The following is a 24,700-nucleotide window of genomic DNA, read 5'->3' on the forward strand; positions in this document are numbered from 1 at the left end:
TTTTCTTCTTCCTACTCGAGCATTTTGACCATTGGATTTCTTTCGGGGAATCTCTTTACCGACCCACAAAACGCGGGATTCGAAACGGATTTAATGGTAAATGCTTTCCACTTTTTTGCTCGAACGGAAAGATTAACCCAGTTAGCCGCACGGTAGAAGTCTACTCGAGAACGATTTGGACAATTGTCTTTGGCGAGATTTTTCGTTCTATTTTACAGGGAACTTGACTCGATGTCTATTCAATTACTGTCTGCTTAAGCTTTTTTATTCGGTGAAAAGGGAAAAAATATATAATTATTGATGTATCTGTTTCGGGAAAATTAAGGTATTATCCTGGAGAATTATCCAGTCCAGAGGGTTAATGTTCTAGTCGAGGTAGATTGCCCTAGTCGACCGTGGTATATTTAAATCGGTACGAAGTAATACGGGGATCAAGGAGGTGGAGTGTATTTCCAGTCCGAGTTCCCACGTGGAAAAGAAAACACCCGTAATAAGATGTTCACTTTAGGAAATCCCTTTGGTACAAGATTTCGGCTAATCTCGGAAATTCGGCGCGGTCCACGGTCTACGAGCGTGCTTTAGGATGGCTTTCCTTCGTTTACTTAAGAACCGTCGTGGCACGTTTTTCACGGAATTCGTTCGTGGCGGTCTTACGGGGAATGACTTGAATAATGGGTGTCTCTGTGGCTCGCGAGAGGCACCAAAGCATACCGCCGCGGTCTCTTTGTTCTTTCGAGCGTAATGAACATGCATTGTATCTCTTTCTTGTCGGGCTTTTTTAATGTATAATCCAACGTGATGGAATTGAAAGGAGGGGGGATCGATGCCCTAAATCGTTAGAGGCGAAAACGCGCATATGGGACGTATGCACGGGTCTCCGTCTCAAGGGATTTGACTCGAGGCACCTTTTCACCAAGACGCCTTCTTTTCAACTTCCTCCCCCTCCCTCTTTTTTGCCTCGGTAATAACGTAACAACGCGCGATGATCGAAGTTCTTGTGGAAAAAGCGTGGATTCCCTCGGTGAATCGGGGATACATGCGATGCACGTACCGCGAACCAGTTTATCTTTTAATGCGTTTACGTATTCGTGCGCGCGCGGTCGTTCAAAAACGAATAAGAAAGAGCATAACCGTGATTACGAAACGTGCATACCGAAATAATTCGATAGGGATGTATCGACATAAAATTCGTGGTAGGATTTTTCAGTCATCACTGCGAAATCACCCTTGTTTCACTGTATATATTAGTTCATCGATAATCTTACCTTACGATCAATTGGGCCGGATAAAGTGCCAGCTCGGTGCATTTGTCGGCAATTATTGGCGGAAGGTTTAATCTGCAGAAATATTATCGTATTTCGTTCGTTACGGATATCGCTGTTTATATCGCGATCGTAAACAACCTCGATTGTTATCGATACACGTTTGTGCTCGATTCTACGGGTATCGATTACGGTGGAGCTGCGGACTTCAAGCGGCATGATTATGGCGTGAATTTTTAATTGTAGGTTATGTCAGGGAACGGTGGTGTTGCGAAGCATTCGACGCGATAACGAAATGTAATAATTATATTGTTCTGCCGTTGTTGAACCGTATGGAAGGATTCTGTTAATTTTAGTTTGCGTTAAGATTATGTCACGCTTCGTAATGCGAATTTTTCTATTCCTTTAACCGGTCTGTCGTGCTACACTGGTTCGTGTTCGGTTTAGTAATTGTTCTTGATTTTTTCGCAAAAATGGACGACCAAGCCTGTCCAAGATGCAAAACCACCAAATACCGAAATCCATCATTGAAAATGATGGTAAACGTATGCGGACACACGTTGTGTGAAAGCTGCGTTGACTTGCTATTCCTTAAGGGTTAGTATTTTCATGATAGTCGGAAGTTATTCTGTAATTCTGCAGATTAATAATTACTAATGATTTATAAAGGATCTGGATCTTGCCCTGAATGCAAAATTCCATTAAGGAGAGCAAATTTCCGGGTGCAGTTGTTCGAAGATTCAATGGTAGAGAAGGAAGTGAACATAAGAAAGAGGGTGCTTCGAGACTTCAATAAGAGGGAAGAGGATTTTGCAACATTACGCGAATACAATGATTACTTAGAGGATGTTGAAACTATAATATATAATTTAGCTAACAACATTGATGTCTTAGAAACGCATAAAAAGATAGAGCAATATAAGAAGGACAATAAGGATCAGATCACAAAGAGTAAATCCAAACTTGGTAGATGCGAATTTGAACTAGAAGAAATGCTAGAGCTAGAGAAGCAGAAGGATGAAGAAAGACGATTGGAATTAGTTAAACAAGAAATGGAGGCTAAAAAGAAAAAGATTCGCGAGAAAGAGGCATTGATAGATGAACTTACATTCTCAGAAGGGAATGCAAAAAATATTGTGGAAACATTTGCCTCTTCTATTCAAGCATCTAAGAAAGAAACAAAAGCAGCACCTCCTAAGGTTACTCAGTTTAGTACAGGAATCAAATTCAGCAACCAAGGAAGTCAGAATTATATGTCAGTGCCAAGGATGGAAGAAGGACCTTTGTACTCTTATACTCCTATTAGGCAATCAACTGACGGGCCAACACCACCTGGTTGGAGAGAGTTGCAAGCTCGTGGTTATGTTTCTCATGTCCGTGGGGAGTCTTCGGCAGAAAGAGCAGGAGGATTTAAAGCACATGTTGCTTGTCTAAGGGCCTTACAAGAAGCTATGGCTGGCTTATATCATAATCCTTCTCAACACCAAACAGAATACACAAGTGTATGACCATATATATTGTTTTAATGCCACTGTAACTGTATCTTTAATTTTGTACATAGGCTGACACATACCAACTGTTCTTGTAATTGTTACGTACAACTCACACTCTTTGACCAATTGATACAAAAGTTATACATACCAAGCTAACTAAATCCATGTGATATGATCACATGTAACAGGTACATGTGCCTTGTATATTTATATAATTTTAGTATGGCATATTTTATATTAGAATTACATTACCATGAAAATTATATGACTGCAGTACCTGGCCACTCAATGAATATGCGTAAGGAATATCAATTTTCGTTTCCACAAAAAATAAAATTCATTTTGTTAAATATAGAGAAATATGTTAATAATCCATATCCTATGTACGTTCTTACTATCTTACGGATGAATGTTAAAATATTTATAAATGTATTTATAAGTTAAAATATAATTTTGGTAAAAATTAAGACATTGTTATGATGTTTCACCCCTTAGCACAGCTTTATCATATTTGTATCTTATTTTTCCATTTCTTAAAATCAATGTTTAATGCGGTTGATATGATACCAACTGTTGTTATAGTAAATTGCTATAATATTTTTCACTTTCCCGAATAATTATCATTGTTTAAAAAATTACAAACAAAATATCTACAGAACAAACCATTCACGCACGAATTTCTGTTTCACTATTAGCAACAGTTCCGGACAGTTTCCGTTGCATTTTAGTCGCGTCCAACATTACCAGCAACCACGAATTAACACACTGTTAGTAAGAATAGAGTATTTATATGTTTCATTTATATGACGTGAGTCTAGTTATTTGGCGGGAATAAATGCATGCGTTCCTTACATTTAAACGAACGATTTGTGAGTGGTCTATGCTATACCTTGTCTGTGGAGAATGATGTATGACTATGTACAAGGATTGTATTTCCTTATAAAAAAAACTTTACCCATGTCAATATCACATCAACAGTAAATGATGTATTACTGTCCAAAAATGTCTGTTTAACCTATTCAACTACATATCATAGTATAGAATAGTATACAATATTTTAGGTACAAAATATTTACATAATTTAAAGACGTCGATCACAAATGACCGGCAGAGTAACGAACAACCTTGTCGACAAGGGCATAATGGTTGCCCACAAGGGGGCAGGTCCTCCTCTACCTTTTTTTAGAGCATTTCAAAAAGTCGTTACACCAATCATATAAACCTTAACAATGAATATCTAAGAATTCACAAATTTAAATATATCCATGACGAAATGAAATAAACAGTTTGTTTAATTATTATCATGCAAATCTTTTTTCCATTTTTGTCACTGTTACCGTAATATTAAAAAAAAAGATACTAATCATTATTTATAAATTGTTTCTATTAATAATAACAGTGAAAAAATCTTACCTTTTACTCGCGAACTCAGATCCTCCGTTTCGCTGCATTCCAGCATAAACCGCGGTATATGCGTTGCGTAAATCACACTTCTCTCTTCACGTCACTACACACCGTTTAAAAATCCACTTATTATAAGAACATTCTCCAGATACTACGATACACAATATATAACGATCTAACCGTACATTTTAACGCACTTGTTATTGCATCACTCTCTCAATAACTGATTTCACGAACAAGGAAAAAATAGAGTCTGAACGGATATATAACTCCGACAACGATTGAATTTCATGTCACGTGTAATAAATTCCGCAAAAGACTAATATTTTCAAGATTGAATTGTAGTAAATGAATAATTTGATTGTTAATTTCGTTTAACCAAATGCCCTTCGTGCAAGGACGCGATGCTTTCGGTACCATATAAATATGTCGACTGAACATACTTGTTTCCGCACAATACTAACAATGGACCGATAACACAAGATATATACACTGTAAACAACGTTCTCGGTTTCTATTTACAGTTCCGCAGACGTCTTTCTTGTTGGAAAACGATCGTATTACAAAACAAGATCGTAGGTACATTTAACCGTCATCTTTCATTGTCGACCACTGTGTCGTGAGGAGGCTGTACTTCGATAATCGCAATAAACCAGAATCGATTTTCGTTACGCGTTCGCCGTGAAGTTTCCTCCACTCGTCTAGTCCCTTGAACATCGGAAATCGGTTGCTGCTCGGTAGTCCCACGATTAAACTTTCCCATTGTGAGATTGCTTCTCGTTCGATTTTCAGGGTTTCTCACGAAACTCGCGGAAACAAATACGGTTGGCGAAGAGTCACGAGCGAGCAAGCGAGAGCATATACGCGCGAACATCGGCGACGGGACGACGGTGGTGTGCCGAAATGCTTAATTAACGCGAGTGGAGCCTCGGTGGCTCTTGGACGATACAGCCAATCGCGTGCTCGCAAGTGACCGAAGGCTCCGCCCACCGAGAGAGCCCCGTTGCCCTTTTCCTCGTGACTACCGGCCACAGTACGTACGCGAGCGTTCACGGAGTGTCATCTCGTTCGCGTTGGCTTCGCTCTGCGACATCAGAGTTTCTTACGTTACGTCGTACAGAAACGGTTGAACGTATTCCGTTCTTTTTCCGTGATATCCGTCGATCCGATCGCCATCGTTTACACCGGCATCCCGATTGCGCGCGCGTTTTCGCAGGTTCTTTCGTTCGAAAAGCGCGGTTCCGCTGGTAACTTCGTGGTGGCGAGACAAGTGCTTTACCGGGGGGACTTAGATCGAACTTATTTTCGCGTTCCCCGTGCCGTCACGAGGCCAGTGATACACATCCCCGGCGCGGAAAACATGTAAGAATAAAAATACGGTCGAAAGTACGTAAAGAGAAAGCCCCGTCGTCGTGTATCTTGGAACTGGGTACGCGAGGTTAACTGCGATCAGTTCGAATCACGGACGACGATTCGATCTCGATCTGTCAGGCCTCGGAATCAAGTGCCGATGCGAAACCTCGATCGATATCGACGCTGGTGAGAATGCGTGGCTGAAGCCGGGACCGACAGGACATCCTTCGCCCTTTCTTTTCTTTTCGTCATCGAGCGACAGACGATCCACGAAAGCCAGCCAGCCCCCCTTCCCCCCAGCCATCGAATTTGACGAAGATGCGGCCCGTCCTGTCAACTGTTTTCCTTGTACCGTTGCTGCTCGTCGCGTGGCAAAACGGCGCGCAGGCCAACTGGTGGTGAGTTTGTACAACACGATTGTTTATGTCCGCGGTACAGATAAGATCTCGCCTCCCGTGCCTTTTGAGAGCTCGGATCTTCCCTTCGCCCGTGTATTATTTCCACGGAGGGGCACCCCTTGTGTCGCGAATAATTTAAGTGGGCCGCAGTACAACTGTTTCTACTGTATTTTCCTTCTTTTTTTTTTGTTCGTTCCCATTTCATTTGAATAACGGCGTGACCATTGAACCGTCTTTTCTTTTGTCGCGAAGACTACGTTCCAGAAAGCGCGACATCTTCTGTGAATAGTGTCGTACTTTAACCTATAACATTCCTTTTATGCTTCCACTCAAGACAGGTATCCTACGCTTAAACGGACCGACCTATTGTCAGATCTTATCGTCATCTTTCGTATCATTATTGCGTCTACATGTTACACCGTAGATACATTGGTATCAACAACAATTGTTTATATTAATTGCAACTGAATTGAACCCAATGTACTCCCGAGACTTTAGAGTTAGAATTTTTAGGAGTATGTAGAAATTTGAGAAAACAGATATTGTCGATAGTACTGAGTTACTTATTTCCATCGTTCATGCGAAAATAATAGAAACAGAGAAAAACTAACTCATAAAAACGGCGACATGCTCCACAAAGCCGGCTGCGACGATAAAGTCCCCGCGTACAGCTAGGTGAAAAGGAGTGAGACATTAGTTTGCGGTAGCTGGTGATCGAGAACAGCGATCACGCGGCTGGTAATCTCGCGATCTACATTTGTCCGCTCGTGGAGAACTCGACTTTCAGTCGACTGATATTTCCTCTAGTAGACGCGTGACAAAGTCGCTGTCCGCTCCGCGTCCTGCCATTTCTGTCGGGGGCCGTCGAAATTCCGATTGCGGCGCCGCAACGGCAGATCGGCCGAAAGAGTCCCGAAAAGTCAATCAATCATTGGGTCGTCTGGAATGTTGTTCCTGAATCTTAAGGGTAAAAATCTAGTTTACAGTCTTGTTATAATACTTCATAACTGTCTTTTATTCTGTCCAAAAAGACATGAATGGTTTCTCCATTCTGCTGCTCAGGTTGGCTAAATGTGAAGATGTGATGGCTTATCCATCTTTGTTGCCTCGACTATTGAGACATTTAAGACCTTGTGACCTTTTCGTGTACTCAAACGAAACGCCTTCTACGCGTTATTGTCATGACCTATCTGTATCTTCACCATTAAATGCACAATATCATTCTCCTACGCGTTAACCTCCATTCCTTCTAGAACACGTTCATTTCATTGTTCTTCCCCCACTAAAAAATTAAAATGTTTGTCGCTTTATAGTTTCTTAATTTCGTTAATTCTTTCATCCATTTTATACTTTCTGAATTTCGTTAATTCTTTCCTCCATTTCAGTTTCTTAGTGATCAGTTGCAAGTGTCTGCTCCTTTACATTCTAAGACGATACATGTTCTATTCATGTTAGGTACTATAACAGTAATAACTCAAATTTTACGACCCCTGTTCAACTACTAATGCAATATTAACGGTCTCCTATCTAAATAGCACAAATCTTCAAGACAACATAGTCGTCCTAATTACTCATTCGACTCGCGAAAAATCTATTCCGACCAATCGCGTGTTGCGTCATAAAATCGGTTTAGGTTACAACGAGGGTTGTAACGTACAGTGCGTAGAGAATTTCTCGATGGAATTTTCGTATTTCCGCAATATCGCCAATTAATTCTAGTCGTTCTAGCATGACTATCACGGCCGGCACTCTAGCAAAAGAAACGTACATATTTTGCTCTAATGAAAGATTTTATTCATCCGACCAGTCCAGTTTTGTATGATTAACGATCGTGCCGCTCGCACCGGCGCGAATTTATCGTCGGCCATGATTTTGTAAGATCCCCGCGAAGAGATGCAAAAAACATAGCTGCGAAAATCCCCCCCTCCTCCCGTGTAACCGATCGTGTCGGCTGTGAAACGCAAGTTCGATACGCCTTATAAGATTATGCGGCGTTTTTACGGGAACAGGTATAGGTTCCCCAGCGGCGTAAGCGTTTATTTTAGCATTTGAAATATACCATTGCGAAGCGCGCACCGGAGGAATATTCACCAGCATCAAGCCTCGACACACGTTTCCGTACATAGAAAGGCACGTATGTACCGGAGGATGATGACGAAACGTTCGCTCCGAAGGACAATTTTCTACAGATCGTTTCCACCCATTGTTCCCTTCCCCCGCGACATATTTACTCCCGCGGTCGTCTAGATAGCTAGATACGCATCTGTGCGAATCCTTACCGTCAGCCTTAGTGTAATCGCCATTTTGAGCGATCCGAATGAAACATTCAATATTTACACGTAACTTTCGTACTCTGACCATAAATAGCATTGCAATATAGAAAATAGATTTCGATTTCTCGAACAGTCTAATTACACATTTCCACTTAAGAAAATATCTTCCAACCGTCTAATGTGGAGGACACAAGGTCGATACAGTAAACCTCGTCCAATGAAACAAGTGTCCCTAAATGGTCATCGCTATGTTCATAGTTACAGACTCGATTCGTTAACCACCCACTTAATATGATTGAGGTCTACGAAAACTCAATTGCATCGAAATTCTTTCTTACAAAAAATACACCAAATATTCGAGAATAATTGAACTCGAAACACTAGTATCTCGACGGCCGTACGGTACTAATCAGATCGAGAACGATTCTGTTAAAATTAACCTCGTTAGGGCCACGAACGAACAGACGGACATTCACATTTTAAAAGGCCTGTAAAAGACGGACGGGTAAAATTGGCCGGTTCAAAGTCGGCCTGATAGACGAAGAATCCCCTTCGATCGGACGATCGGGGAAGCCCCGATGATAGCGATGATACGCACCGCCGGCCGAGGATGCAAACGAGAGAGAGACCGCCGGTGGTGTCGACGCGCCCCTGCAGGGCGCATTTTTAAAACGGGAAGGCCGGCAGCCACGGCACCACGGTTGACGTTCTACGGTCAGCCACGATTCTCTCTCACCGGGCCGAAGAGATTTTATTTCCGACAAACTGGTTCCCCCGGGCGATTAATCGGCCCCGGTGACGGGCTACAGGCCTTCCGGTGTAGGTATATATACACGTATATAAACTCGCCTCTTCGCCTGTCGCTTTATCTTGCTCACGGAGGTGAACACGCGACGCGTGAACTGCAAACGCTTAATAATTCACGTTGAGTCGCGGCTGTTAGCCTTGCTTAACGGACAAATCGTCGTTGGGTTCCTTGCCCGAACCAAAACCCGCCCCCCCCCCCTTTCCCCAACCAGCTGTACATTGCGCTCGCCCCGTCGTTCCACCTTCAGGCGATTTCTCAAACCGAATCCTCTTTAATGCGTTATCGGCCGCGCGAGTTTTCGCGGTCACACTCGGCCCACCGACGGTCACTCTTCTCGGACGTGTATTTAACCTCTTAGCTACGACCCGTCACTATAGTGGCTTTCCTCGATGTCATCATTTTGAACTTTACGCCACTATAGTGGCTCACTTGTCTATCCAGTGTGTAAAACCTTGTACACCCACGAGCGAACTCTGCTCCCACTGGGGGAAAAAGTGGCGTAGGGGAAGGGCCTCCTCCCACTTGGTATTGGGAATTACTGAAATTTATGTCAAATTAACATTGGATTTAACATATATTTCAGTAGTTGAAATCAATTTACCAAGTGGTAGGTGGCCCTTCTACGTCACTTTTTCCCCTAGTGGAAGCCGAAGTTGCTTGTGAGGGTATATTACATATATGTCAGGGGAATGTTTTTATATGTGAAGTATAAGAATAGAATGTAATTTTATTAAATTTATGGCATTTCAAGCCATATGCATATCAGCTTTGATATTGAAAAACCAGGTTTCGACGTCCATTTTGGTACCAATATCATTTTTGGACGATATACGGATTGCTTTATACACAACGAACATCACCTTTTTATGAGCCGACTTTCCTAATTCATTAGAAGAATCGGCTTTCTTCTATAGTCTCTTTCTGCAATTACAAAGATTCTACACATATATGGAATAGTTGTTACGTACGAAACGTTATCGTCGAGTGATCTGCTCGCGGCGCACCACTTTTCAGACCTGCAAACGGATTTTCGCGTAGGGTGGGGGTTAGGAGAACGCACGAAAGGAATCTAATGAACGCACGCGGATACGCGATCGGCCGATAACGGTTGTATCAGTGAAATATCACGCGCGTCACCGCGCGGCCGGTAAAGTGTAAACTTCTCTCTCTTGTTTCTAGCGGGGCCGGCAGGATAAAGTAATATTTCGATCCTGATAAGCCGATAGCTCGCGAGACACGCGTTTTACAGTGCACCGAGTGTATGGTGCTGTGTTACAGTTCGCAGCCGCGGCACTGTGGTGTCTGGTTTACGCGCGCGCGCGTTATTATAACGGTCTGGCAAAAAGAGACGGAGGGTCATTAAATAAAACCAGTTTGATATTAAAGAGGCATCATTGCGTCTAAATCCGCGCGCGCTCGCGAATGATATCAGGCACCGAGGGGTCGAAGACAGGGAGGATAATATCGGACCTGTCTTTTCAGTCGTCACGATCACCATAAAGGGACGATGAGGGAACGAACAGTTGTGTATCGTAAACCATCTGGAGTTGTTTTTATAGCGCGGCGTAGGAACAAAAGCGGGGGAGGGAGAAACGATAAGACGCGTCGTCGTGGCCGGTCGAAGATTTAATAAAAGCACCTTTATTGCCGAACCAATGCGAATCGGTCGACGTTCCCGCGTGGTCGTACGCACGCATCTCTCCTTTACGACGAGCGATTAAAAGTCGTATCAACGAGAGTGGCGACCTCCTCCTTCGAGCCGTTAAAAACACTCGTTGATGGCCCGTAGCCGATCTAACCTCCGCGAGGGGCGACGCTTTATTTCGCGAGCTTTTATCCCTGCCAGGCACCCCCCCCCCCTCATCGCCTTATGGCGGCTTGACCGTCGTAAGTTTGCCTTCGGACAAGAGGAGAGCTTCCTCCTGGTTTAACGTTCGGTCGTAAGTCGAGCAAACGGGCTAGCTTCCCATAGTTCCGATCAACGTCTCGCATTATGGTTCAAGGCAGGGGGGGAGGTGCGATGGAAGGAAGGTTTAAGGATTGGGGGGGTGCCCTTACGTCGACGAATTGCTTCGCGACGCATCGAGGGGAGGTCAAGTCTAGACTCATGTAGAAGGCCCCGAAACTGCGCGTTCCTGCGAGATTCAATGCCAAAATAAAGTCGAACGGCCCTCAATGCCACAGACGTAGTTTTTTTCGCGGCGTGGGATCGTTTTATAGAGCCGACACTCCAATATGGACCCCGTGAAACACCGTGTCTGTCCCCACGCTCTGCGTCCCTCTGGCCCCCCAGCGACGTAATATATTTTTTTCCGAAGAACCGTATAAAAAGTACCCGCGGTATTATATACGAGCTTTCCAGACTCGTAAAAATAGAGAGTATTGCCGATAACAGGTTCCCCTGTAAAGCGTCGTTCCCTGCCCTTGGACCGAACGTAATAGCACCGGATGCCGCGATGGCTCTGTCTAGAGGTTATGGCGGATTGCGTGGCGCGATCTGATAAAGGATAGAACGCCTTTTCGTTTGCTAATAGAGTTTGACGAATGAAATTGTTATTGTTACCCGTACGATTGCCGGAGAGATTTTCGGAAGAATGTCGACGATGTATGTTCTGATGCAATGGCTGTCGCGTTTAATGAATCGCTATCATGCAACCGCCATATTGGATCATAGTGTTTGGAGGGGAATACACTTGCATGAGGAAACATATTGAAGTAACAGCTCGACTCTTACCGGTAATATATGGGGAAATACATTCGAAGACAAGTTACGTACATATATGTATATATATTTTTCTTTTTGGGTCAGTAAGTTTACTTTCCCTCGTCATACGGACGTCTTCAAGCAGACCGCATTACAAGTAAATATTCCCTTCAGCGGAACAATTTCTTCCCCGAACAACACCGCGATAATGCTCGCGTAGTTCGAGGCTCAGCGACTAGGCAAGTGAAAAACACCGATAAATCACGGCCTCGTAAATACCGCCAAGCCAGTGAACGCATTAACGAAGTCAATTTCCCTTCTCTCTCTCTCTCTCTCTTCGTCCGATCTCGGGATTAGATCGTGGTTCCCGACGAGCCCGAGAGTCATAGAAAGCAAACGCCGCGGATTCGCGGACTCGAGTTCGCACAGCGAGGAAAAAGTTGCATCGCTCCTTGCCGCTTTCTCCTCATGACTCTCCGTGTCTAAGCAGAAAAATCGTGGGCCCGGTTAAGGTAAACGCTTCCAGGGAAATAATATACGCGGGATCTTTAACATCGTCCAGCAAACAAACAAAAAATACAGTATTGGCAGCATCTTCATTTTCCCTGGAACAAGGATTCCTCTTCTTGCGTCTGGTCGATAGTGATCGAACCGAACCACGACCAGAGATCGGAAAATTCATTACTTAGATAAAGAGTATCGAATAACGAATAAAAAGATAGAAGTACTCCGTCATTTCTAATCGTTTAAAGATGGAAATTCCAATTTTTATAGTAAAATAATACTTCTGTCTGAATGAGTCGACATTTAGCAAACAATTATTTAATGTTAATTATGCACTTAGATACTATAGCTTTTCACCATGTATTATTCGAATAAAATTGTGCTCAACTCTGACCACAACGGCGCAAGGAACGAAAAGCAATCATCGAAATCGCATAGTTGATTCGCTAGTACTCGCATAGAACGCCTTTACGGACCGATAACGTCAGTAAAGCTGCCTATCGGCCAGCATTGTGACACTGCGACACCCGATCGACAGTGTCGAGGTGAAGAAAGCTGGATTATAGGACTCTGAGCGACGCGTAGCATTCTGAAACGGTGGAACCACGGCAAAAACCTAATAGCATCCTGTTTTGTTTAGTACACGTATATACTTCTCGTTTTACGTGGAAGAGGATGAGGAGGAGGCTCCCTGGCCTCTCCTACGCGCGGCTTCTTCCTCTCGCTCGAAGAATCCCCGACAAAGGAGGCCGCCGCAAGCTTTCGGAGCATGCCTTCAGGACTTCTCGGGCAATGTTTCCTTCGGGGGCCCAGATATATTGTCATAACGAAGAGGTTGGGTCGGGTCTACGACATACTCTCTCATTTTCTTTTTTTTTTCTTTTCCCTCCTCCTCCCCATCTCTTCCGTCTTTCTTCGCTTTCTCGATCTTTCTCCCTCCCGACCGTGCTTCGACAGCAGACCTCTTCTGGCTCACGGTTCCGGCGGTCCTCCTCTACTTACCTTCTCTCCTCCACGGCATCGCCCACTCTCCCGTCTTCAAACTTGCTCCTCTCATTATGTGCGAACCATTATTCCTTCCTCTCCTTTTTTCTCTCTCTCTCTCTCTCTCTCTCTCTCTCTCTCTCTCTCCTCCCTCCTTGGGATAAGGCAGACCTCGGTGCATAGTTTTGTACCTCGGTTATGTTTACAATGGCGATCTCTCGCTCTCCTAGTCTTCCTGTTTATCCCTGCCTCCGCGACTCGTTCTTCCTTCTTTTGTTCTCTCTTTCGTCCGACGAGATCTCCTGTCCTCGATCCTTCTTCGATACGCACTTTTCCATCGATATTATACATTCGTCGGTGAAAAGTTGTTCGTTTCATTGCCGATAGTAATCGATGGGTGGCTACCGATCGCGCCTCCGCTTCCTTTGTACGCAAAAACTCTCGGATCGTCGAACCCGGAAATCAGATCGAGACGCACGAACACTCCCCGATGGATCATCGTGTATATGTATACAGTGCGTCGAGGTTGATTATCGCCAACCAGGCGTGTCTGTAATGAATCGATGCTCGCAGGCGCATCGGTCCTGGCGCGTACAGAACCTCTTCGGATGAATCACTGCTAAACACGTAGCAAAACAGAAGAAAATGGCACGTACACGGGAATTGGCCGTGATGAGCTTCAATTACGGCTAAAGCGCCGACATTATAATTAACCAATAAATATGTGATAATACGTCATTCATCGATAGCATTATCGTTAATAGCTCGACTATCTTACACACCCTCGAGGGCTAAAAACCAACAGTAGTAACGGTTCGGATACCGGTTGACATCGACGGAGATACAAAACAAGACCACAACCAAAGTTTTACTCGTCGCGACATAACCAAGGGGTCTGGTGTGGGGTGGGGAGGGAGAACGACGACGTTAACTGTCGGATTTTCGATGAAGACCATAAAACTTGTTCTGCATCGAAAACCCGTTTTCGCGCGAGCGCGCGAACGTACACACCCTCGACCTAAGAATCCATTAGGCGTGCGCGCCGCGGCGGCACGTCACGTCACGCGACGCCACACGTCGTTACAGCGATTTGTAATTTTCTTCGGGACCGCCGCGCGCCGTTACCGACAGGATCCGTTTCCCCTCTCCGTCCTTAACGACACGCCATCGGGACTCGTTTCGCTGCCGCAAAAAAATCGGCGAAAATTGCGGTAAACCCGGCGTTTCTCGAGCCTGGCGGCTGTGGCTACCTGAGATTTTTCTCGAGGGAGGGAGACCCCCTCTATATCCCAAGCCGCGCGCGGTGTAGACCACTTTGAAAGCGGGCCGCTAGCGCGCGCGCTACCGAACACCAGGGGAATTTGCAGCGAGGAAGGAACACGCTGGTTCTCGGACCATTATTCGTCGGAGTTTTCCAGCCAGTTATTACCACAATAGCCCCCGTTCCCGTGTTTTTCGACGCGTACACGCGCGCCCCCGATCTTCTCCATCCTCTATCCTCTATTCTCTATCCTCTATTCTCTATCCTCTATTCTCTATCCTCTATTCTCTATCCTCTATCCTCTATTCTCTATCCTCTATTTTCTATCCTCTATCCGCTATCCTCTATCCTCCATACTCCATACTCCATCCTCTACCCTCATCTTCCATCTTCCCTCCATCCTCGACCGTTATGTTTGCGCGCGTGTACGCCGCCCCGTCTAATTATTTCGGTAAGAATGCATTTTTCGCCCCGCGTAATTAACCAACGAGCACGGGACCGTATTGCGGCCAGCAGCAACACGATTTCAACCCCTGTACTGCCCGCCAAGGCACGGCGTATATTGACTTAGGAACAATGAGTTTATGGAGGGTAGTGGCACACCGAACTTTTAATTATGTTGTTTGGCCACTCGCGGCCACCCCCAGATTTTGCAGCCGTACGCGCGTGCGGGCACGCTAGCTGGCTCAGCGAAAACGTTGCGCTGCGGTCTGCGAATTTTGGAATTTCCGGAACTAACAGCTTGTTTGTGAATGATTGATGTGTGTGTATGGTCTGCGCGCTGCTACACCCCCACCTCATCGGTATTGCGATTCGTGGGTCCCGAGCTTGTATGTTTTTTTTTTCGTGTTTTACTGTGGTTGTCGAGCATGGTCGAATGTATATTTCTGTTGGTAAAGTGTTATTAATTAGGTAGAACGGTAGCGTTTATTGTTGCTGGTGGAATGATTGCAAATACAGTGTGTTACTGTTTTGGAAGTTTTATTAAGTTGGCGGGGAATAAAGAACACTGTTCAACATCATTTTGAAAATACTAAAATGATGAAGGGAAACTGGTGCTATTTACTTGACTTCAAATGGCTGAATAACAATGGTAATCTCACGTTTGATTCTATACGTGAGGATTTTTTTTTAATTTAATTGTAAATATGGAGCTGTAAAAAGAAGTTCCTATATTCCATCCTACATTTATATTTTAGTTACGTTCAGTATTGTTTTTATTATTACTTGTTAAATACATTACAAGTAACGTCAGAAAAATTGTACTAGGTGAATATATTCAAGAAATAAATCAAACTTAACAGCGCTAACTCGATATCTAAAAAGCTAGACTTAGGGGAAAAACTAGAACCACCATCGTGTTCAGCAACTTTTAATTAACACGAAAAACCATATTTAGTTCTATCATTTTGGAACTTGTTGAACAGTGTAACTGGTTGAACATGCTAAGGTTACTGTTGCACTTGTTACAATTACAAAATATGGCGGATGTCTTTGTGTCGTTTCGATACAGTTACGAAGATTAGAAACAGATGAAGTATTCCACTTAAACTACCGTAAAGATATTATAATACTGGTAAACGATATATCCGCAGTAGATCATTATTAATCAACCTATACACATTCCTCTATCGATCTATCTGCGTGCCACAATAAACGTCCCGACATACCAGTAACGATTACTCAGTACACTTATCAGTGTGCTGCTATTGACATACCAGTAACGATTTCTCGGTATACCCACGAATGCACCGGATAAATCGATCCATTACGATATCGAAAAACCTACATCTATCTGTCATTGATATCTGCATATCAAATGTATTCCTATAAAATTTACCACTCCCGTAAACGAATATTCACACCGTACCAGTTACTACCGAATTCAATGTTTCCGGCACACGGTACACTCTACTAAATTGCCCCGAGATCCGTTGCCGAAAAGTTTCCCGAAAAATTCGCGCGCACGTTCCCATCGGGCGCGTGGTCGAGTCACGAAGTGGCTATCGGCGACGCACACTTGTTGAACGCGTGGTTTATCTTCGGCCATAGATCACTCTCAGGGACCAACGGGTGTCTTCCGTCACGCTCTCCTTTTCTTATCCACCTTGTTCACCACAGGCGACCCTCGTGCGCCCCGGCTAACCTTCCGTGCAGCTTGCGCGGATACGCTTTCGGCGCCAATAACTTGGTTTACGGTTCTACAATAGACTGCGAAAAACGCACGCTTATACAATTCCGTCTTCCACGTTTTTAGACACGGTGACCGTACATTAGTATTCCGGTTCGATCCTTTTCTTGGTCTCCTTTCCCTTATTTACGACGGTTCGTACGATACCGCGTCGTCCCTTTTTATACGTCTTTGTACATGGATGTTCCAAAGCAGAATTTTATTCGAATAATAATAAAAAAGTAGTATCTAAGAGAGTCGTCTTTGCACTCAGAATCTTGTAATTCTCCATAACTTTTGTTCCTTCAGAGGAGAGAATCGACCAGAAAGGTTAAAATAATGGGATAGAATAATTGTCTACCAAATGTCGACTCATTCAAGAATTGTATCAATTGCAAATGATAAAAATAACAAAGTACTTTTTCCAATCTCTTATTCCTTAAATTCGAAAATCTTTATCGAGATAATAAATTTTCGCATAACCTGTCCCACAGTATTGCTCCCACTACTCAAATGACTTAACAAATTCCTTAAGTTTCATTCCTTTATTTCCTTCCTATATACACCACCACCTTATATTCATCGCGGGTCACACATAAATTTCTCCAAAACCCATAAATTTGATGGATTCCGATAAACTCACCCAGCGTTCGACAAATACATCGAAACACCAAGGTATCCTCGACTCTGTTCCGTTACACCAGCCAAAAAACACGCTGTTTCATTTTTATCCCGTCCTCCCCCATCGCGTTTCGGGCCGGGAGGATCTCACCCCTTCGGCGTTCTAACCCCCCTCCACGTATGTGTATCTCGTCGCCCATAAATTACGATCTCCTTTTATTCGCTCTGAACTTAAGTAACTAGATCCGGAGACTCGGCTAGCCGAGGGGTTAAACGGCCACCGGCGTTTCGCCTTCCTTGTACGGGGCTCCGATACGCGAAACTGCGGAACCCTACCGGACCAAGGGGTCCAATAATGGCGGCCTGAATAATACAGGGGACACACCAGGGGGGAGTGGAGGGTGGGGGAAGGGTGCGGAGTCAAGTCGTTGTCGCCGCCATGGCTCCTTCTCTATTCATTGTTGAATTTCATGCTTGATCCCGCCTGTTCCTGGAACACGGGACAAACCGGGGCGGTAGAGGAGAAGGGAACCAACGTTCGAATAAGGGAAATACCGGGGAGAGTAGCGAATTAGATTTTTTAAGCTTTCGTCTGTTGGGGATGGGCCCGTAAGGAGCATCCCTTAGACAGGACCGATGTTGACCTTCGAGATGCTGGTGTGTTATGCTTTGTGTCTACGGACAGTTTAACACTTTCTATCTGTCACGTTTCTTTTTAATATTTTCGGAAATTTGCAAGTAAGAATTAGTAGGAGCGTGTTAGATTGGAAAAACTAACGAAACTGCACTATTTTTGGGAAATTTAGTATCAGACATATGATACTTAGGCACATTGTCTGAAAATTCCTTTATTCGAATACTTACGTCTCCCTATCAATTCGGATACGGGAGGCTGTACTGTACTTTTTAAACTGTTAATATTCGTGTCTCGGGGTACGTTATAAGAGCAGAGTGGCTATGTGGGTTGTTCCGATTGTACGTTTTCGCGTATGAATTCTCCTACATTATATCAAGTCATCTGTATCGGTCCGCTGGCCACCAGGCATTAATTGATCCGCCGATCGGAACTCTTTCCAACTGCTGCTCCTACGGTCATTAATCAACTCCTCTAGGCGCGAGATCAATGCCCACACGAATATCATTCCAACGTATCGGGACGGAGGTTCAAAGACGAGACTCTGATATTGATGCGTGTATCCAGGTAGTGCGTTGTTCACCTGTCACGGTTCGTCGATCCCCAATCAAACCTTTAACCGGTCAGCTGACCGGAATAACAGCCTCGGAACACGTTTCGATATCAATTGATCGTTGAATTACTGATCGTACCAACTATATCAGCGAAACCATTCGCCAAACATTCTGGCTGGATTGCATTGAGGAAACTGAAGGGAAAAGATTCTGTTCCGTGCTCATTTCGTTTCCCTTGGTTATGTTCCGAAAAATTGCCATACAATTCTTTAACCCCTAAAGTATTTATCCGCGTTTATTTATACTTTTATACAATTTGACATCACGAACACGGCCTTCATGTCAATTCATTATAATAATATAAGAAGAAAAACTACTCTTTTTTGTTTTTAATTAAGTTTAAAAATTAGAATTTTTTATTCAGTTTTTTTATAGGGAAAATTTATAGGAAATAGAAGGCAAAACTGTAATATGTTATAGAAATACTGTGTCATTCGAGGGGTTTCCCAATCCTCTAACCGCTGTTGTGGGAATGCTATATTTCTCCAATTCCAATTCTTCCGAATGGCAATATTATATTATTAATTCGATTCGAATTATATGTCCGTCACTAATGTGGTACTGAATGTGTCAACGAAATAAACGACAGTTCACGAAACAGACGAAGTCGAATAGAAACGACGAGTTAATTCGTCCTGGCCATTTCACAGATTAATGTCCACTCGGTTAGTTTCCACCGCACGCTGTTTTTTCCATCTTGGGGCGATACGAATCTGGAAGATTTTCGCCGTCTCGCGGAGATTAGAAAGACCAGAGATACAAACACACGGATCCAGGGGTCCGTGTCCGTTCAGCCGGCTTAGATATTCCACGGTGGTGAGTTCGCTCGGTGTATTCCTGTTGGGGGGTGGCAACGGTGATGGTGGTGGTAGGACGGGGGAGAGAAAATCGTTGAGAGACGACAATCCCGTGGCCTGACATAAATTAGTCGTGGGTTAAATCCCGGCCTAATCCATCATAAATAACTCCGTGCAGATGCGTGTATTGCGCTCGCGTGTACGGGGAGATTCCGTCCCCTAAATTATTTCGAAAAGATCGCGGCCCACGTGCTGCATCATCCGTGCCGGAGTGTGAGTGCGCGCGCGCGCGCGTACTTCAGCATACATATACACGCTGTGTACGCTTGTGTCGAGTGCTTAACCACCTGCCAAACGTACGAGGATTCCTTAATCCCCATTGACAATTTGTCTGTCTCTTCCTACTTGAAAGCGCAACGGTGACGTTGACAAAAAATAAAATTCCCCCGTGTTCCCCGGTGCTCGTAAATCGCTGAATTTTTCGTACGCAAGGATCGTCCTTTATTTCAGCGTCGCTACACTACCGTGATCCTTTTCGATTCTAATCCTGACGGGGGTAAGACTGACTTATTTCGAAACGATACTACCCGTTTGCCATGTGCGAATATTTCTTTTCGAGTGTCCTATGGTGGGAGTGTCCTGTGTGTACAATACTGGGAATATTATTAATTTTAATTATATTGACGGGTAATTAACAGTGGAACTACCAAACACCTCAAAGTAGTGGATTTCAGGTATTTATTCACCTTTAATTACATACAATGCTGGTACAATAGTTCTAAGGTTAAAAAGTAGGGATTTTTAATATTTCTCGACTTATATCAAGGTGTTCCGTGATTTCTGAAAGTTTGTAGTTCTTCGTACTCCATTTGGACCGTTCATTTTGTAACTCCAGCGATCGTCCAATTCCGCTACTCGAAATATGTCGGGTACGTATTTCTCGTTCGGTGGTCGAAGTCGTGAACGGATCACCGTTCAATGTCAATTCACCGTGTGATATACACCGTGGGTTTTTAGTGCACGGTTATTCGACGGAATATTGCTCAGACTCATAGCGATGTTCTATCCTCTCTCGGTTAGACGGGGACCGGTAATCTTCATCGATACCAAAGCGCGGTACGCCCGCGATAAACCACATCGTCATCGTCGTTATTAACGCGGAGAATGTTCCGTAGGCATACACGTACACCCGAGGGCCGCCCTCGAAGGAATACGATTCATAAAACGAGTGCGTGAGCCGCGCGTAAAATCAACCCCCCTCGATAGTAACTTTTCGAAAACGCCGCTCCTTTATTTACGATTTAAACGGGGACGCGGGTATATTCCAGCCGGCTCCCATACACCGGGTGTTCCTTTGCGAATGGGATCGCAAGTTGGTGAAAAATTTCACACAGAAAAATAATCCCAAAATAATCCCTCTAAAACCCGACATTAAATATCATACAAAGTTCCGTAACGATACAAGATTTTTAATTAAACTAAACAAAAACTAAAAATGTTTAAAAATTCAAATTTCAACCATCTTGTACATACACCTCCATAAATCCTACAAACATAATAAATTACATTATAGAAACTATTCCCATCAAAGAAATACCGGTGATATTCCTCAAATAACATCTATAGGGTGTACCGTGAATAATAAAACCCCATTTTGATGAACCGAAGTTCACGAAAATTAAATTCCTACGAATATATTTTAAATCATCTCCATTTCTGTTGAAACACCGATTTGTCCAGAATTTTTCGCAACACCCCGTATACACTTACATACATACGTATACACGTCATGAATTATCGAAAGGTAGGAGAGTGAGTTGCCCCTAACTCGAGGATCCAGGAAAATATTAGATCGCCCGTACGAATTTCTCCGCCATTCTTCCACGACGATAAATCGTCTCCTCTGTAGCGGATGCCACTTAGACGCCGGGTATATACACCCTGTATGTATTTGGACGCAGGCGCGTTTACACGGGTTTCGCGATGCTAAATCTATCCTCTGCATTCTGCTCGCGTTCGTGTAACTCACCCCGCTGCCGCGCCTGCACCTCGGTTCTTTAATATTAATGGACAAGTTAGTGGACACCCTCCTTCCCGGGTGTGTAATGATACCGACAACCGTTCTACGTGTCGTTGCGAATGTGACGCGGCGACGATTCCGCGTACGCGTTTATTCGGCCGCTTTTCGAAGCGGGGCCACGAGGACGCGCGCGCACCAACAAGACCCTCGACGTTGCGCGATACCTTTTTTACTTGTTTTTGTTATAACTCCGCGGCGAGACACTGCCACGGATATCTTGACTACCAGAACGCCGGGAATTGAATTATTAACGGATGTCGAGTCGCTACGTTGGTACGTCTCTTTCGCTCTGTCGCGGAAAATTTATGAAGCTGAAAGTACAATAAGTACTAATTGATGCGTCACCTGTTGGAGTATGGTTTCTACATTGTTAAACATTGTACAATCGAGATTGTTTATGAATTTATTTATGTAGTATAGTAACTGTTGGATATGTTTAAGAGTAGAACTACGGGCGTTGAAGGGATTCTAGGATGAATTGTGTAATATATTAAAAGTTACTATAAAGTCCGATGAAAGTATCTTTAGGATTTTTGTAATTGTAAAATCAAAATTCTGAAATCCGTCATTGCGATGGGTTTGGTAGTTCTAGTGTTGAGTCGATAGAAATAGTAAAAATGTTACATTTTGGAGTTGATTAATTTTTTGTGGGGGCATTGGGATATGATTAATTGGTAATTAGGATGTAACTTCAAATAGATTAAGAAGTTGAGGGTCACGAATCGGACCAGGACCCAAAGATTTGGATAGGGTTAATTTAAGATCAAGAGGTTCCAATCGAATCCATCTAAGCTCGAATCAGTCACACAGAACTGAGATAGTCGGATGAGATCCACTGAGGGTCAGAAGACTCGAATCCGACCCACTTGGGGTCGAAGGACTCAAATCCCCTACTCCTAGGTTATAGTAATTTGAGTTCATGGGCCCTAAATGGGTCCAAGTTAAACTTCTCGGCCCTGGATTGTACTAATTCATGTCTTTGAGGCCTGTATTGAATTAAATCGAAAATCTGTGAATTCTAATTTGAACTAATTCTAATTTATGGGTCCCGGATTTTTCGGTCCCCAATAGATCCGATTCGAATCCCTTTGCTTAGGATTAGATTATTTTCCATTCTTTAATCCCATGTTGTACTATTTCGCCTTTTTCGTTTCTAGCTTTGGGTATACTTCATATTTCTCATTCCCAGATGCTATTATTCCCATTCCTTCCGTTCTGAATTCGACTAATTAGGGTCCTTAGCTTCTATGCCGCGTTATTAAAAAGGCAAATACAGCACAATTTATAAGGTTTCACGCTAATATTCAGCATCCCGGCCGATAGATCGCTAATACTCGGTTGCATAATTGCGTAATACATCAAGGTGGAGGGTCTTAAGGGCTCTCGCGTCGTAAACGGAATGACCCGTATTAATTATTACCGGCGCGATACAGCTCTCATAAAAGAACGCTGCGGCCGAATAAGTAAATAGGGTCGAGCGAAATAATTGTATGTCATACGTGAAAGATTATCGTTTATCCCTTAAGCGCGGGGTAAAATAAATCTGCCGGTGAATATTTATGGACGCGTGGCAAGTCCAATTCTCTACCGCTTTTGGATGCGTGCGAACACCTCACGATTCTTTTTGTGTTCGTTTCTTTGTTTTTTTTTTTTTTCGTTTTTTTTATTCCTCGACGAACACACTGTTGCTAATATCATTTGAGCGCCATAAATAATATCACAGGGGTACATTCGAAAGCGTTTAACTTCACCTTTTGCATTATGTCACCGGCTGAATTCGATTTACCATCGGTGAGTGCATAAATAAACGCAACGAAGTTGCATTGTAATATATCCCGTAAATTCCGAAAAAGATATGCAATTTCGTACATTTGACGGGTCGGAAATCGCGGAATCACGCCGTCACTTAACGTCTCGTGAATTATGGATCTTCCGCAAAAAATTGTCTTGCATGAATTAATATTTGTCCACTTGTTTTTTCTTCATTTCCATGCCATAATATATTTTAATTCGAGAAACTCTTCGAGCTTCATCACATTTATTCTCTACAACTTTATCTCATCTTTCTAGGACTCTCGATCGTTCACTCATAGATTATCTCCTCAGAAATCTTGTGGAACAAGTGATCCATAGATTCGGATCGCAGCGTCTAATACCCGCTTCTGTATCAATTCTGAAGAAGCTTCGTTCTGTAACGAACAGCCCCGATCATCGTTCTGACGTGTTTTGCCACGAAGAATCGTTCTTCTCTTTAGATCGTATCGCGATCCATCGACCTCCTCTAGATTTTCCACGCACATTTGACTGTTAGGGAATCATCCTTACAGGGCGAAACGAACCGATACCGTCCCGTGAACGCAATGAATCAGATTTTTCATAGGTGAATGATTCGAAGGTATTCGGGATGAACCGTCTATCCGGGCTACTCGAGTTTTTTTCCACCACGTCCCCCTGCGTCTGACCTGACTCGATTGCGATAGTCGAAAACCGACCAACAGGATGTTCCCTTTTTGTCTTCATGAGGCACCGGTGGGGGAGCCAGGTAAAAGTTAGGACCTTTTTCTTACCGTGTCCACCTCCCCCATCCTTTAAGGACTGCTTGCTCACGCGATAAGTAAATATAAATTCTTTTCTAATGATAGCAGCCCTGCGTACTAATATTTTCCTTTGGGAGGAGATTGCTCACCATTAGCATACTTTTAATCAGTTCTGACGATTGATATTTCAATAATCAGCTATCCGTTGGAATAATAATAATTTTTTTAGTAGTACGAACATTGATTATTTTAATTACTTGGTAACCCAGACATGGAATAGTTGAACAAATACCGCCTTTTCGCATATCTGTTTCTTCAAGGTCTAGTTTACTCTTTTTACACTACTCCGCGTCTAAAGAATCGCATAATTAACAGAAATAACCGCCAAAAACCGCCCGATCGTATCGGTTCGAAGTCGCACCGAAATCAGGTCCTGCTCAAACGGAAAATTCCCAAAACATCGTAATTCATCTTATCGACACTCTTACATTGGTAATATTTCTACATTTCAAATATTCACCGAACTCACAAGCCGACGATTCCGTCAAAGAAATTCCGACCGATAACCCAACGATATTCCAGCACATGGCGCGGAACATCGTGTTCGAATGACCATCGGGAGGTCGGCTCCGTATTACGATCGGTGGCCCCGATTTATCGCAAGGTCCCGGGGTTCAAGAAAAAAGTCGGATGAAAAATAGCGAGGAATAAGCGGGGGCCACATTCGTCAGACAAATTGACCATTTCCATGCCGGGGTCTGACCCTATATACGCGGCTGGTCGAGCATGCATGTAGGTATATA

General features: G+C 43.6%; 2 protein-coding genes across 2 annotated transcripts in view; both read left to right on the plus strand.

The window, feature by feature from the left end:
• Window positions 1–1,546: 1,546 nt before the first annotated feature.
• Window positions 1,547–3,073, plus strand: LOC107193029 (CDK-activating kinase assembly factor MAT1). Its single transcript, XM_015582407.1, has 2 exons — window positions 1,547–1,859; window positions 1,932–3,073. The coding sequence occupies exons 1-2, from the start codon at window positions 1,736–1,738 to the stop codon at window positions 2,768–2,770; spliced, it is 963 nt and encodes a 320-aa protein (XP_015437893.1). The 5' UTR covers window positions 1,547–1,735; the 3' UTR covers window positions 2,771–3,073.
• Window positions 3,074–5,830: 2,757 nt separating this feature from the next.
• LOC107193317 (protein Wnt-1-like) overlaps window positions 5,831–24,700 on the plus strand; it is a 73,299-nt gene continuing 54,429 nt past the window's right edge. The window contains exon 1 of the mRNA XM_015582721.1: window positions 5,831–5,910. Within this exon, the coding sequence (XP_015438207.1) occupies window positions 5,831–5,910 (80 nt within the window). The remainder of the gene's footprint in view (window positions 5,911–24,700) is intronic.

The sequence above is a fragment of the Dufourea novaeangliae genome, unplaced genomic scaffold (assembly GCF_001272555.1).
Source record: "Dufourea novaeangliae isolate 0120121106 unplaced genomic scaffold, ASM127255v1 scaffold7, whole genome shotgun sequence".
In the NCBI taxonomy this organism is placed as follows: Eukaryota; Metazoa; Arthropoda; class Insecta; order Hymenoptera; family Halictidae; genus Dufourea; species Dufourea novaeangliae.

Coding starts and splice junctions, on each gene's coding strand:
- LOC107193029 (XM_015582407.1), top strand. CDS start 1,736: ATGGACGACCAAGCCTGTCCAAGATGCAAAACCACCAAATACCGAAAT. Junction 1,860..1,931: donor TGACTTGCTATTCCTTAAGG/GTTAGTATTTTC, acceptor TGATTTATAAAG/GATCTGGATCTTGCCCTGAA.